Genomic DNA, 13077 nt, shown 5'->3' on the forward strand with positions numbered 1-13077 from the left:
ACATGATTAAACATGCTTAGTTAACATCCTTGGATAAATAAAGGTTTAAAGTCTTCCCGGGTTTTATGTGGGTCACTGATGTTAACAGTCATAGTCATATTCCCTAAGAGGATTAGATACCAGACAAAGACCTACTCTTCCACAGAACTGACAGAGTTGTCAGTCTTGCTGTACTAGGACTAGTTTGCTGTTTATATACATGAATGACAACTGAGACAAAGTGTTAAGCACACTAGGATTGATGTGTGTTTTATCTGATTCTAACTTTTGAATGTTGTGTCTTTGCAGGTTATTAGTGGGTGCTCCGTATGAAATGAATGGCCCTTACCAGACAGGGGATATTTATAAGTGTTCAATGAGCAGACGAACCAACGGCAATGGTTGCTCCAAGCTTAACTTAGGTATAGTATCACAAAACAACACAGATAAAATTCTACCAAAGAGTGGATGCATGTATTGTATGAGTTTTATGTTTACTTGTGTCTCAGTAAACATCATGATGGCATGTGTGAGACTGAAGTGTGGGTATCATACCAATCATTCCACATTTTACTGTTTTTTAAATGGTTTATGTACATTTCCACATGTGTGTTTTACCACACATCTCACCGCATGCTTCTTCATACCGGCTGCACATGTGTGGTGCTGGTTAGGAAGGCACAAGAAGTGTTGTCAAGTAAACGTTTAAATCTGAGGAAGTAGACACTGTTTTGGCTGCCCAGAAAGCAATAACAAACCAAAGTCCCAGATGGTGGAACTTCTCTTTGGTCCCAGGACAGTGCATGTTTTTATGTATGTATGGGTCCGTGCATCCAAGATCCTCTTAGTGAGATTCATTTTCCCTCAAGGAAGGATATCTCTGACCAATGTGTCGGAGCGAAAAGACAAGATGAGGCTGGGAATGACGCTCACATCCAACCCTCAAGACAAAAGCTTTGTGGTGAGTTTAAGCCTTATTGGATTTTACTTATTGAGATGTGACATAACGTTATGGATTTTTGCTGCAGAGTAAGTAAGTAAGAACACATTTAATAAAATAGCAATGGTCAAAATGGAAAAAATCCCACAAGATTGCCTTTTGATTACACGGTTTTCAAACTGCAGCTCTCCGTAGTTCTCAGAGAGCATGAACCTAGCTTTCTGTAATATGCTGAGGTCGATAATGTTTCCTGAATAAATGCTTTCTTTTATGTTTCAGGCCTGTGGGCCGCTTTGGTCCTATGAGTGTGGCAGCTCGTACTACAGCACTGGCATATGCTCCAGAGTCAATGAGAGCTTCAAGTTCTCCAGAACGATTGCGCCTGCCTTTCAGAGTAAGCCTCAAATTATATCTCCTGTTTGACAAACATCCTTGGATGCTTCTTTGTCACAGCAGGGAAAATGTGTTTTCTCCATGTGTGCTTTCATGATTAAGTCTCATCTTTAAATGATTTTCAGGATGTGAGACCTACATGGACATTGTGATCGTTCTTGATGGATCGAACTCCATCTACCCCTGGTATGAAGTGCAGGCTTTTCTCATCAACATTCTTCAGAAGTTCTATATTGGACCAGGTCAAATACAGGTGTGTAAGATTTAATGGTAATGTTCATGTTGGATGAATTGAAATACTGGACTTAATTGACACAAGTATTTTCTTTATCTCAGCAAATTCTGTCATGCTGTGCCTGCGATAAGTTTATGGACGTTATTTTTCTTGTAGGCTAGTATTTTGGTCAAGGAAGTATATACAATTCCTACTTTAGTCAACTGTAAGAAAAAGGGTTTTTAAACATTTAGATGGCTCATTGTCAGTGTCTTTGGTTTCGGACAGGTTGGAGTCGTTCAGTATGGTGAGAAGGTGGTCCATGAATTCAAACTCAGTGACTACAAATCTGTTGAAGAAGTTGTGAAAAGAGCACGCAGTATCAACCAACGAGGTGGAGAGGAGACCAACACGGCTCTAGGAATTAACATAGCACGGTACAGTATCTTAATTTTTATTAAATGAGCAAGACTTCCTCTCCATTCTGCAATTTATTTTAGTGAATGTATCACACATACTGTCACAGCTCACAAGCTTTCAAACAAGGAGGTCGGCGTGGTGCCAAGAAGGTGATGATTGTGATCACTGATGGAGAGTCACATGACAGTCCGGATCTCCAGCAGGCCATCGAGGACAGTGAGAAGGATGGCATCACCCGTTATGCTATTGCTGTGAGTCTGCTAGACCTTTTATTTACTTTATTAGATGACCTACACTTAGTTTTAACTTTTTTTTGTGATGGCTAATGCATTTCCAGTGCAACATGAAACAACATTAACGTTGATATAGTGACCTAAGTGGAGAGTAGAGCCAAACCCAGTTGAGCCCCTGGAGAGCTGCAGTCAAAGGTGTAAGTGATCTTCTTGAAACCACATGCTTATTTAGTTTGTGCCACTGCTGTTAGAACTAATAGCACACTTAATTCCATCCAGTGGCTAAGCTAGTCATGGTAATTTGAGCAAAAAATGCTGAAGTCATTTGGTTGAAAACCAACTGGAACTGGTGACAGCTTTGGCACTGGTGTAAAAAACCTAAATCCTCTGAAACCTGTCCAAAGATGTGAGGGTTATCAAATGTGACAGACTATTTCTGTTGGTTGACACTCAACAAATTCATGCATGGCACTGAAAGACTGTTTAATCTTGAATTCACAGGTTCTTGGCTACTACAACCGTCGTGGAATAAACCCTGAGGCCTTCCTCAATGAAATCAAGTACATCGCCAGCGACCCAGATGACAAACACTTCTTCAATGTGACTGATGAGTCGGCGCTGAAGGATATTGTGGATGCACTTGGAGAAAGGATCTTCAGTTTAGAAGGTTTTGCAAGGAATTTATTACAATGACATTACATTGTCAGACAATTTTGCCCAAAGCAGCTCATAATAAATGCATAAAAAATTGTAACCCTGCTTCAACAATATTAACACATACATGTGTGTTTATGCCACACTGCTTATTCTTATCACTAAGTAGCATCAAGACAGCTTTAATGTACTGCTGCATTAACACATGTTCATGCTAACAGACATTAACACAAATAACCCCCTTAATATAGGGAAAAACCCCATGGCGTTTTCATTTTTTTATTATCAAGTCATAACTTAACAAATTGACTAGCTTCGAGCTTCTTAGTTTTCTGCCTTTCTCTGTTTTCTATCATGTAAATTGATAGTAATTATAATATAATATATACTACAATTAGGGGGGGCATTAAGAGGTGATCGGTCATAATCCTTCATTTCAGTAGTAATGCTTTGATTAAACCTGTTAATTAAATGTACAAATATTTCTTACATGTTAAATGTATCCATTAAAACTTTAGTGCCAAGGCTCCTCCAAGGTTTTACTTTAAGTTGGCAGCTTACATTTCTTTGCTGCTGCTGTGGTTCAGAATTGTAATAGACTGACTTGTTTACACAGGAACCAGTAAGAATGGGACAGCGTTTGGCCTCCAGATGTCTCAGGCGGGATTTTCCGCACACAACGTCGAGGTGAGTCTGACTTCTGCTATCACGTCGCCTCATACCATCTGTCAACATCTACAACAACACACATTGTCTCAATTTCTGGCGCATCATAACTCCTTCCCACAACTTGCCATTTATTACTTTCCAGTCCCCCCCTGAGGTGCCTGCTGTGTGGCCCCAGAGGTTTAGTTCATCCTGATTTAGGAGCCCGTGACAGCCATTTTTCCACTTCAACCGTTCAGTGATGGGTAATAAGACACCACTTCTTCCCCAGGGAAACATACTAGTGAGAAGCTGGGACTGAATATTGAGACAGTTGGGCTGCCGAATGGCTTTGTTTTTCCACTTAATTTACGCAGAGGTTTTTGATTGAATCTGAGAATAGTTGCAGGTGGGCTGGCTTTGAGGATGAAGCAGTTGGAAGAGGAAGATAAGTGCTTCTTCTCTACTGTACCTGCTTCTCATACCATATCAATGAGGTCATTCGTCACTTTCTGATTCTCTCCAGACATTTGCTGATGCAACTGCTTTGATTTTCCAGTTCCCCTTCACAGTGGGATTTGTCAAGGGAGGAATAAATATATCCCATTTAGGACGAAAAATAAATATAACGCAGAATTTGCAGCTGGGTGGCAGCAATGACTGGAAATTTTGTCCACAAGGCCAGATTCCTGAGTTCCTCGACACCACTAACCTGAGTGTTGAGAGTAGGACAACTTATTGGAAAGAATGCTGGGGCTTTAAAAGAGAAAAACAGTCCCGAAAAGACCAGATGGTTTTTGCTGAATGTGATATGTGCCAACTCTGAAGACGGTAATGTTGTATGCTATCCATAGAGACATCTCATGCAACTGCATACAGACTGTCTGCTCTTTGTTTCATAAACCGTAACTAAACAATGCTGAAAATAATCTCATGGCTCTGTGCTTATTTGCTAAACTGATTCCTGTTTTCACCACAATACAGAATATTCAGCTCATCTCTTCGTTTGTTGAGCTGGTATAAAGCGTATATGTCCTCTATACACTTTTCCATGTTTGTGTATGACCGTAAATCTAACCCTATCCGATACAATAGAAGAGGAGAAAAGAAGTTAAAGTCTTAACCAAAGCGAGGCTCATGGCCGTACATGCAAACTCAATAGAAATAGGTCGCTGGTTTATAAGCTTCTAAACTGTTTTGGGTTGCATTCATTTGCCATGGAAACCATTTTGACCAGAACAGCCAACCACATTGGCGTAAAGCTGCTGTCAGAGAGTGACGTAGTGTGAGCGTGGTGAGCACGAAATTCCGTCTTTTAGGAAGGAATCACAAGCCTTCCAGCATAATCTCAAACACTGGAAAATGTGTTGTCTGCATATTGTGTATGGCAAGAAAAAAAACCTCCGCTTATTAAGCAAAGGAACCCTGTAATTACAGTGTCAGTGGTACAAAGTATCATGAACCATGGAAGACAGAGCACTCCTCCTCAATCCCTCCTTGTGTCAGCAGCTTATTGCACTTGCTGGTTTATTTCCATTGTTTGATGACAATTTAAAATGCACTGATCAGGGTTCAGCAGGGATTTGATAATGGGCTTTAAAGCAGACGTACCTTCTTTGCACACGGTTGTTTGATATTGTTTGAAAATGTTCTCCTGTGCTACCAGAGAGAAGAAGCCCAAAATACAGTGTAGATGAGAAACCCAGTTCAGCTTTCATTCACTTAGTGCTGTGTGGCAAAACCTGTTTATAGATTTGCTCCAGCTGCAGCAACCACAGGAGACACAGGATTGGTTCTTTCAGAGTAGATTATTTGTTGTGGCTATGCAATAGGTTAATCAAAATATGATAGTAGACAAACCAAAATAATTTAAACAAATGGGGCCCTTGTAACTATAACTTGTAATGTATGATATGTGCTAACTGTGGAAGGTTGATCTATCTCAAACAGAACTGGGCAAATGGACAACTTTTTAGAATTTTCTCAATAATCAATCAAGTTCAAAAAGGTTTGGTACATTGTTTCCTCATATTGCAATGTACACTCATATTGAAATGTGCCGGTACGCTGCTATGGAAGGAGAAAGCTTAATGTAGTCCAGTGTGGAATCTGAGAATAATGGATTATCTGCATTGTTTGATTTTCTTGCTTCTCTGTAGTGGAAAGGTCATGCTCAGCGACATAAAGGAAGTCTGTTAATGGAGATGAATGCCTCATCTCTTCAGAAATTGCTGAAAAAGAGACCTTCAAATTGGCCACTTATTTAGTGAATGCAATGAAGAGCAGGAAGAAAACCTTGTATCAGATGACTGCTCTCGTTGATCACCTGGACTGATTTGTGAGCAGCTCAGCTGGAAGTTATTCTCTCTTTTTCTGTAAATATTGATGACTTATAAATCTGTCTGATAATCCTATGAGGGATCGGCAATCAGATGACAGGACCCTTTTATAAGACCACCTAAAGATGGACTTTTGATTCCTATATTCCATTCTTCTTCTGCAACTTCCTCATAAAAGTGATCAGACTGAAGAGAGAAAGGGAGATGATTTGAGATGAGGCTGTTTTCTGAAATCACACTTTGTTCCCTGAGTTTATCATCGGCATAAACAATGGTTACCATGTTGCATGTATGAGCAGCATAGACAGAACAAACAGACCATTCTGTATTACTCTGCTATTTTTCAAGTACAAAAAGTAATTATACTGCCATCCCCTACAGGATGGGATTCTGGTGGGTGCCGTCGGGGCTTACGATTGGAATGGAGCAGTGCTGAAGGAAACACGTCAGGGGAAGGTCGTCCCGCCGAAGTCCTCCTATGCACAGGAGTTCCCTGAAGAGCTCAAAAACCACGGTGCCTACTTGGGTGAGTAACACCCAAGAAAATTATTTTAATGGAGTGGAAAACTTCTGACTTGGTCATGATGGATATGCCTATAAGGAGAGAATAAATGGTAAAAAGTATAATATTGTAATCGTAATATTGAAGGCTATGCTTGAACTACGTTTATAGCATTTTCTCCCACGGCTACCAGTTTCTTTACCTCGTCTTGCCCTAGTAGAAGACTTATGGTTTAACACCAACTATATTAGCTGCAACCCATCTCTATTAAGTGTACCCATTGCTCCAATATACCCACTCATATTCAGCCCCATCTCACTCCATCACCACAGCCCTCTGCTTTTACCATCAGTGGTTTGTCTCTGAGCTTATGCACCAAGCTGCCAATGGACAGTATTCTAGACTCGGTAGTAATATGAGGTGGAAGCATAATTTTGGGCAGGCAGGGAGAAATTTAAAGCTGGGAAAAAGGGGGTAAGAAGATGAGAGATGAAGGTGGAAAAGTATACATAGAATAAGTGGAATTTCTAAGTGGGAAAAGAAGAAATCCGAGACAGAACATCCATCTTTGCGTAACTGAATGCAGCTCACTAGGTATCAATTCCTCATATGGCAAAGTTTTACTTTATTCATGAAGATCACTTATATGAACCTGAAAGTTAGGTCCATTTGCTCTTTGGTCTTTGATTTATTTTACAATTTGACTGTAAAGCAATCATTGTACATGTCCGTAGTCAATAGAAGGAAATGGTTATTACAAACATCATGTGTAATATCCTCAATGTGTTACTTTTGTGAGGAAGGGGAGAAAAATGTCTAACTCTATATGCTTCAGTGGGTTGGCAAGCAGAATTAATGTTTGTGTGTTTTAAATAACCAGGTTATACTGTGACATCTGTGGTGTCAGCCAGAAACGGTCGTCTACTCGTAGCGGGAGCGCCACGATTTAACCACACGGGCAAAGTCATCATCTTCACTCTGAAGAACTCGGGAAACCTCACCATCCTGCACTCTCTCAAAGGCCAGCAGGTAGTGGAAACATCCAGCACTTGATAAAAAGTTTATCAGCTGAAGGCCAGTTGCTCTCTGATGTAGGCCTCATGTCTGCTTTAAAAGAGTTCAGCAGTGCAACAAGGAATGTCATAAAACATGGTGATAAAACACTGATGAAGAGCAGCCCAGTTAGTTATACAAGTCTTTAAAGCTGCTCTGCATGGGTTTTTTTTGCTTTGACACAAACATTTGACCTTTTTGAAATCTATATAGAGGAGCTGAAAAATGATAATAATATTCACAATGAATAAATGAAGGTCCAGTTGCACAGTATTTTATCTCAACTATTATTTTGAATCGAATCACTGCAATGTCAACGTTGGTGAACTTTGGCACACACATTTTCAGTGTTGATCAATAGCAAACTGTCTTTCCTGTCATGAAATGATTTGAGATCCTGAAAACAAAGTTCCAGAAGGAAGAAAGGCAAATCATGTGTTGGGATTTAATGGCACTTTCCAAGTTTAGCGAGTTTAAAAATAATCATCATTTGAAGGAAATGTGGCTCTGTGTTAATGTCGGCTACACTCATAACTGGCAACTCTTCACAGGCTGCAGGCCTGAAGTGATCCGGCAGCAGCTTACAATGTACCTTGTCAGCAACAGCTCATCCAGAGCAGCAGATGTTTCTTTGCAGAAAAGTTTCTTGATCCCACAACTTTTGAGAAAAGAGCTTTTTTATAGGCAGATGTTTCTAATATGAAAACCAATAGATGATGCTCCATCTTTATCCAGTGACTGATCTTCCAAACAGCACTCACAGTCTGAGCATCTACAACATCTCTGACTACTTGCAGGGACACAACACAGACCCCTATCCACTAACAGCTTACAACATTCAAAGCAACTCCAAATCATCAATAAATCAGATCAACAAATAGTTTAGAAGAAGCCAAGAGTTTCGTCACCTAGTAGAATGACTGCTTTTAAGATAGTAGAGATCTCTGCCAGGTGTGTCTGAGTCTTTATACTATAAATAAAAATAGAGTCACAAAATAAAGTAACACTTCTTCAACCTATTACTATATTTAATGAACAGTTAAAAAAAAAAAACCTAATCACCGCAACCATGAGTATGCAACTACAAGTCTACACAAAAAAATGATGATGTTTAGTGGTCCAGTGTTTTGCAAGATAAGCCATGGCCAAACTGACATAGATGCTCACACACTCATGCAAGAATACAACTGATTGCATGATCCCTTTAGAGGATTTAATACTGATTTCAGAATTTCATGCATACACTATACATCTCTTTCAGATTGGCTCCTACTATGGCAGTGAGATCGCACCCTTGGACATTGATGGAGACGGTATAACAGACAACCTCTTGGTGGCAGCACCCATGTTCTTCAGTGGAGGCATGGAGAAGGGAAAGGTCTACATCTACAGAGTGACAGAGCTGGTGGGTATAAACTCTGAGAACTCAAACAAATAGAGAAATACAGGGATAAATCAGTTTAAGACTCAGAATTGGGTCAACACCTGTTCAAACTCCAGATGTTTGCATTAATTTCTTCTTCACCAGAAGTGTCCCGTTACCAAACCAGACTCTGTTGCATTCCAGGTCCCCAGTTCTCACACTGACATGCAGCAGGCAGACATTTGACACATGGGCCTGTCCAGGTCAAATGTGCAGATCAAATGCTGCCATGCCAGTGTGCAGACTTTATTAGATGTTTAGTCTGAACTCAACAGGAAAGTATTTTGCCCTTTCTAAGCCTATTTCCAGCAAACCATTCGGAAGCGAGAACTTTCTGTAATAGGAGGAAATGTCCTGCTGCTCCAGGTCGGTCTTGCTCATTGAAATAATAAATGTCTTCAGCTGTTTTGAATGCATTGAATAGGCGTGGAAAATACATTTAAATATCTGATCTGGTCCAAACCATATCACAGGTGGCGGGCCAAGCTTAAAAATCAGAAACAAAATAAATACAGACAGAAATCACTCCTTTAAATCTTCTGTTGAAATCAGGACAGTAAGATTTATGTTCAGGGTGATTAATAATCATAATGTGGTTGATTCAGGTGGTTATTGTTGCTAGAGATGCTGCACAGTGATATCGTTCTGGAAAAGGTTTGACACCCTGGTTCCAGAATCTGTATTTTGGGGTAACAGTGAACACTACACATCCACATATGATTCCGCAGATGTATTTATGCCTGCCTGCATGACCGCACCTCATTTTAAAAGGTATAGGTGTACATTATTGAACAATATCTGTAGTCATGTGGATCATCTTCTGACTCTACCGCCTTAGTGAGCCACTTGCATGGCTGTAGACTCTTGCCTTTTTTATTTAGCATAGATATTTTTACTGTTTCTCATTCAAATATAAATTCAACTACGTATATTAGTTGGATGTCTTGTCTTATCAGAAATACCTGGGATATAGTCAATTATTGTTAAAGAAAATTATGGATAAGTATTGATAATCAATGACGAACTGATATTTAGATGTGTTTGCGACAGACCAAATATTTAAGGTATAATAACTCCAAGTCCAAAGATTTAAAAAAGTGTCTTGGAGAAAGAAAATTAGACATTTAGCTTAAATTGCATACTGGTCGTGACCCTTCATGGTCTCCTCACAAACCATGTGTTTCAAATTTAACAGCCCTGAATATATTTCCCCATTAATCTCCCTCCCAGTCACTACGCACACATCAGGTAGCCGGGAAGGTAAAATCTTCCTTCCTAAATCAAGTCCTTTCCCACTCATTCAACTGAAATAACAAGTGATGTCATGTTTCCTCTGCCAACTTGAAGTTATATTATGAGCTGGGATGCCAAGTGGAGCAATGATATGCATGACTGCTGATGGGCTAAAGTATTTGCCTCAATTTTTTCTTTCAAAATGTTTCCATTCGGGTATTTAGTTTCAAAGACGTGGATATTTTCCCTCCGACTTTATACTCTCTAAGAATAGAACTTCAAATAAATATACTAAAGCTATACAGCATTCTTTAGTCCTTTTACTGCCAGGAGGGTAAATTCCTCACTTTTTTGTTGCCAGATGTTAAAGATATTTGAGTTCACAAAGGCAGAATTAAAGGATTATGTGAAAAACAAAGAAGCTGATCAGAAATGTAGCTTTCATTTTATTTCAGGAAAGATAAAACAAATCTTGTTTGCTTCTTTTTACTGGATACATTCCACCACGATTAGTTGACTAGAGATGGTTTTTGAGATAATTCAAACAACAAACGCTGGATGGAGGGCAGAGAGGAAAACAATCTCTTCCTAGTTCCTGTTATGATAGATCATTAGAAGAACAGATCAGCTCTTTCACTGGAAACTGAATTCTGCCAGAAGGCATACATCAGCCCTCTAGATAACAAATACAGTAGGACACCCTTTACACTATATATGCTATTTAAAAAATGATCCTTCTGGCATTTACTTCTGTGTCCAATAAAGGTTTCGTCCTGTAGAGCTATCTGTGTACGTATTCATACTATATTAAACATATGCATACTATAACAGCTTTCTTTGTGTTTAATGCATGCTTGTGTGTCACAATTAGTATGACATATTCATGAAATATGATATTATACATACCATATAAACCAGCCATGATACTGTAGAAAAGAGACATAAAAAACAAAACACATAGTTGGAGCTAAAAATTGCCTTTATATTATTTTATAATTTATTTACTTATGTTTTTGTTTATAAAGAATATATTATTATTATTATTATTATTATTATTATTATTATTATTATTATTATTATTATTATTATTATTATTATTATTATTATTATTTAGCCTTGTTATTTAAGTTAGTTAAATTTGTTTGTATGCTTTTATATGGAAGGCATGTTCGGGCACTGGGTGATTAGGGTACCTGGTGTAATTGTGTATATATTGGAGACAGGTGGTGGTGGTAGCAGAGCACCAGAAGGCACATAGTTTTTTACCAGTCAGGTAGATTCAAGCTAGGCGGAGAGCCATAGGAAAGGCTCTAGAAAGGCAAGATTGGAAACTGTGTTATTTGTGAATGATACTACAAATAAACGCACAAACGGTGACTTGTATGGACTATGATAATTTTTCCCTGCGTAAGATTCGCTATCTGGTGCCTCAGCGGCAGTTTAGTTTTAAGTTAATTTTCTTTTATAGATTATAGGATTTTGCCGCTACACACATAATAACATTTATTTTTTAAATGAACACTAAAAAGACAAGGTAGTACAACCATACTTAAAGCGTAATACAAGTATTTTTATGAAATGAACAGAAAACACTTGAGAAGCTCTTAGGTAGATGAAAAAGATAATAAATATTCAAAAAAATCATAAATCATACCCTCTAAACCTAAAACAAAAACACTAAGTGTTGAAAAGATATTTACTCAATGCTGATCTAACAAACACTTTTCTGAAAACGTCTCCACAACACAGAACAATCAAAATGAAGATTGTTGAGCATGTGTGTGTGAGTACAATGCCATGATAACCTGCTGCTGAGTTAACCGAAAAATACCCCGGCTCTAAAGCAGTTCTCATGATGCAGCATTTAGTCCAGTGTCCCGTACACATGAAAACAGATCAATGTCTGGAAACTCATGAAAGGTTTTCGACTCATCTTGAGGTGCGGTTTGAAAATGTTTGTTGCTGTTAATTTTTTGGATGAGTGCCAGATCGCCCGCACTGAGACTTGCCATGTAATCTGTTGTCTATTTATCAACATCAAAGTACATAATCTCCAATTCTTGTGAGAATCTAAACTATAAAGGGTCAATTGCCTTCAGATATGTATGAGGTAGGAACCAATGGGAAAACAAATGCATTCTGATAGGTGAAAGACTAGGATGCTCTGTGTAACTGTATATCAAATATATTCATGAGCACTCATCATTGTTTCCCTTCATCCCCCAGAATCGTTTCATCTTTGAGGGAGCGTTGGAAATTCATAATGGAGGCCAGAACGCTCGTTTCGGCTCATCGCTCGCTCCCGTGCCTGACCTGAACGGTGACGGCTTCAATGACCTGGTGATAGGAGCCCCGCTGGAAGACGACCACAAAGGAGCCATTTATGTTTTCTTTAGCCAGCAAAACAGAATACTGCGCAAATACAAACAGGTGAGAGCTGTGCAAAGAGCTCACTATAACTACAATGTCTATGTATTTGTTGGCTTTCAATGACTTTCATCATGTATCATAACATTTTTTCAAAAGCATACCACATGTTTTTATATCAACATGTGGTATTTCTGACCAAAAAAGACAAAAATCAAGTGCTAAAACTTTGTTGACAAAAAAGTGAAGATGATATATACAGCCGCAGAAAAAATTAAGAGACGACTTCAGCATCATCAGTTTCTCTTGTTTTAGTTTTTATAGGTTTGTATTTTGAGCTAAATGATTATTATTATATATATTTTTTATTGTATTCTGTAAACTACTGGCATTTTTTCTCTGTGTTCAACACACACTGGAAAGGCTGCCACACATGTAGAGATAAAGATTTAAGAGTGGCCTCTTAATCTTTTTCGCGGCTGTATATATATATATTTTTTTTGTATCTTTTTGATGAGAGTAAAATAGCTAAACATTTAGGTAACTTGTAACCTAAAAGAAACAAACAGGTTGAGATTGATTTAAATATAACATAAACTAACAAGTACATATAGCACAGGACTAAGCTAAAAAAATCTTACAAAATGAGTCTCATTCCATACTTTAACAGTTCTTTACTCAG

At 38.6% G+C, this 13077-nt stretch overlaps 1 protein-coding gene across 3 annotated transcripts in view; it reads left to right on the forward strand.

Annotated features, from left to right (window-relative positions):
• itga11a (integrin, alpha 11a) overlaps positions 1 to 13077 on the forward strand; it is a 71543-nt gene that overhangs the window by 44917 nt on the left and 13549 nt on the right. For all 3 annotated transcript variants that reach the window (XM_063880575.1, XM_063880574.1, XM_063880576.1), the window contains 12 exons: positions 289 to 401; positions 849 to 940; positions 1199 to 1313; positions 1438 to 1565; positions 1815 to 1963; positions 2053 to 2197; positions 2681 to 2846; positions 3450 to 3520; positions 6199 to 6343; positions 7200 to 7348; positions 8634 to 8777; positions 12255 to 12458. In XM_063880575.1, the coding sequence (XP_063736645.1) occupies positions 289 to 401; positions 849 to 940; positions 1199 to 1313; positions 1438 to 1565; positions 1815 to 1963; positions 2053 to 2197; positions 2681 to 2846; positions 3450 to 3520; positions 6199 to 6343; positions 7200 to 7348; positions 8634 to 8777; positions 12255 to 12458 (1621 nt within the window). The remainder of the gene's footprint in view (positions 1 to 288; positions 402 to 848; positions 941 to 1198; positions 1314 to 1437; positions 1566 to 1814; positions 1964 to 2052; positions 2198 to 2680; positions 2847 to 3449; positions 3521 to 6198; positions 6344 to 7199; positions 7349 to 8633; positions 8778 to 12254; positions 12459 to 13077) is intronic.

This window comes from Eleginops maclovinus, chromosome 4, assembly GCF_036324505.1.
Source record: "Eleginops maclovinus isolate JMC-PN-2008 ecotype Puerto Natales chromosome 4, JC_Emac_rtc_rv5, whole genome shotgun sequence".
In the NCBI taxonomy this organism is placed as follows: Eukaryota; Metazoa; Chordata; class Actinopteri; order Perciformes; family Eleginopidae; genus Eleginops; species Eleginops maclovinus.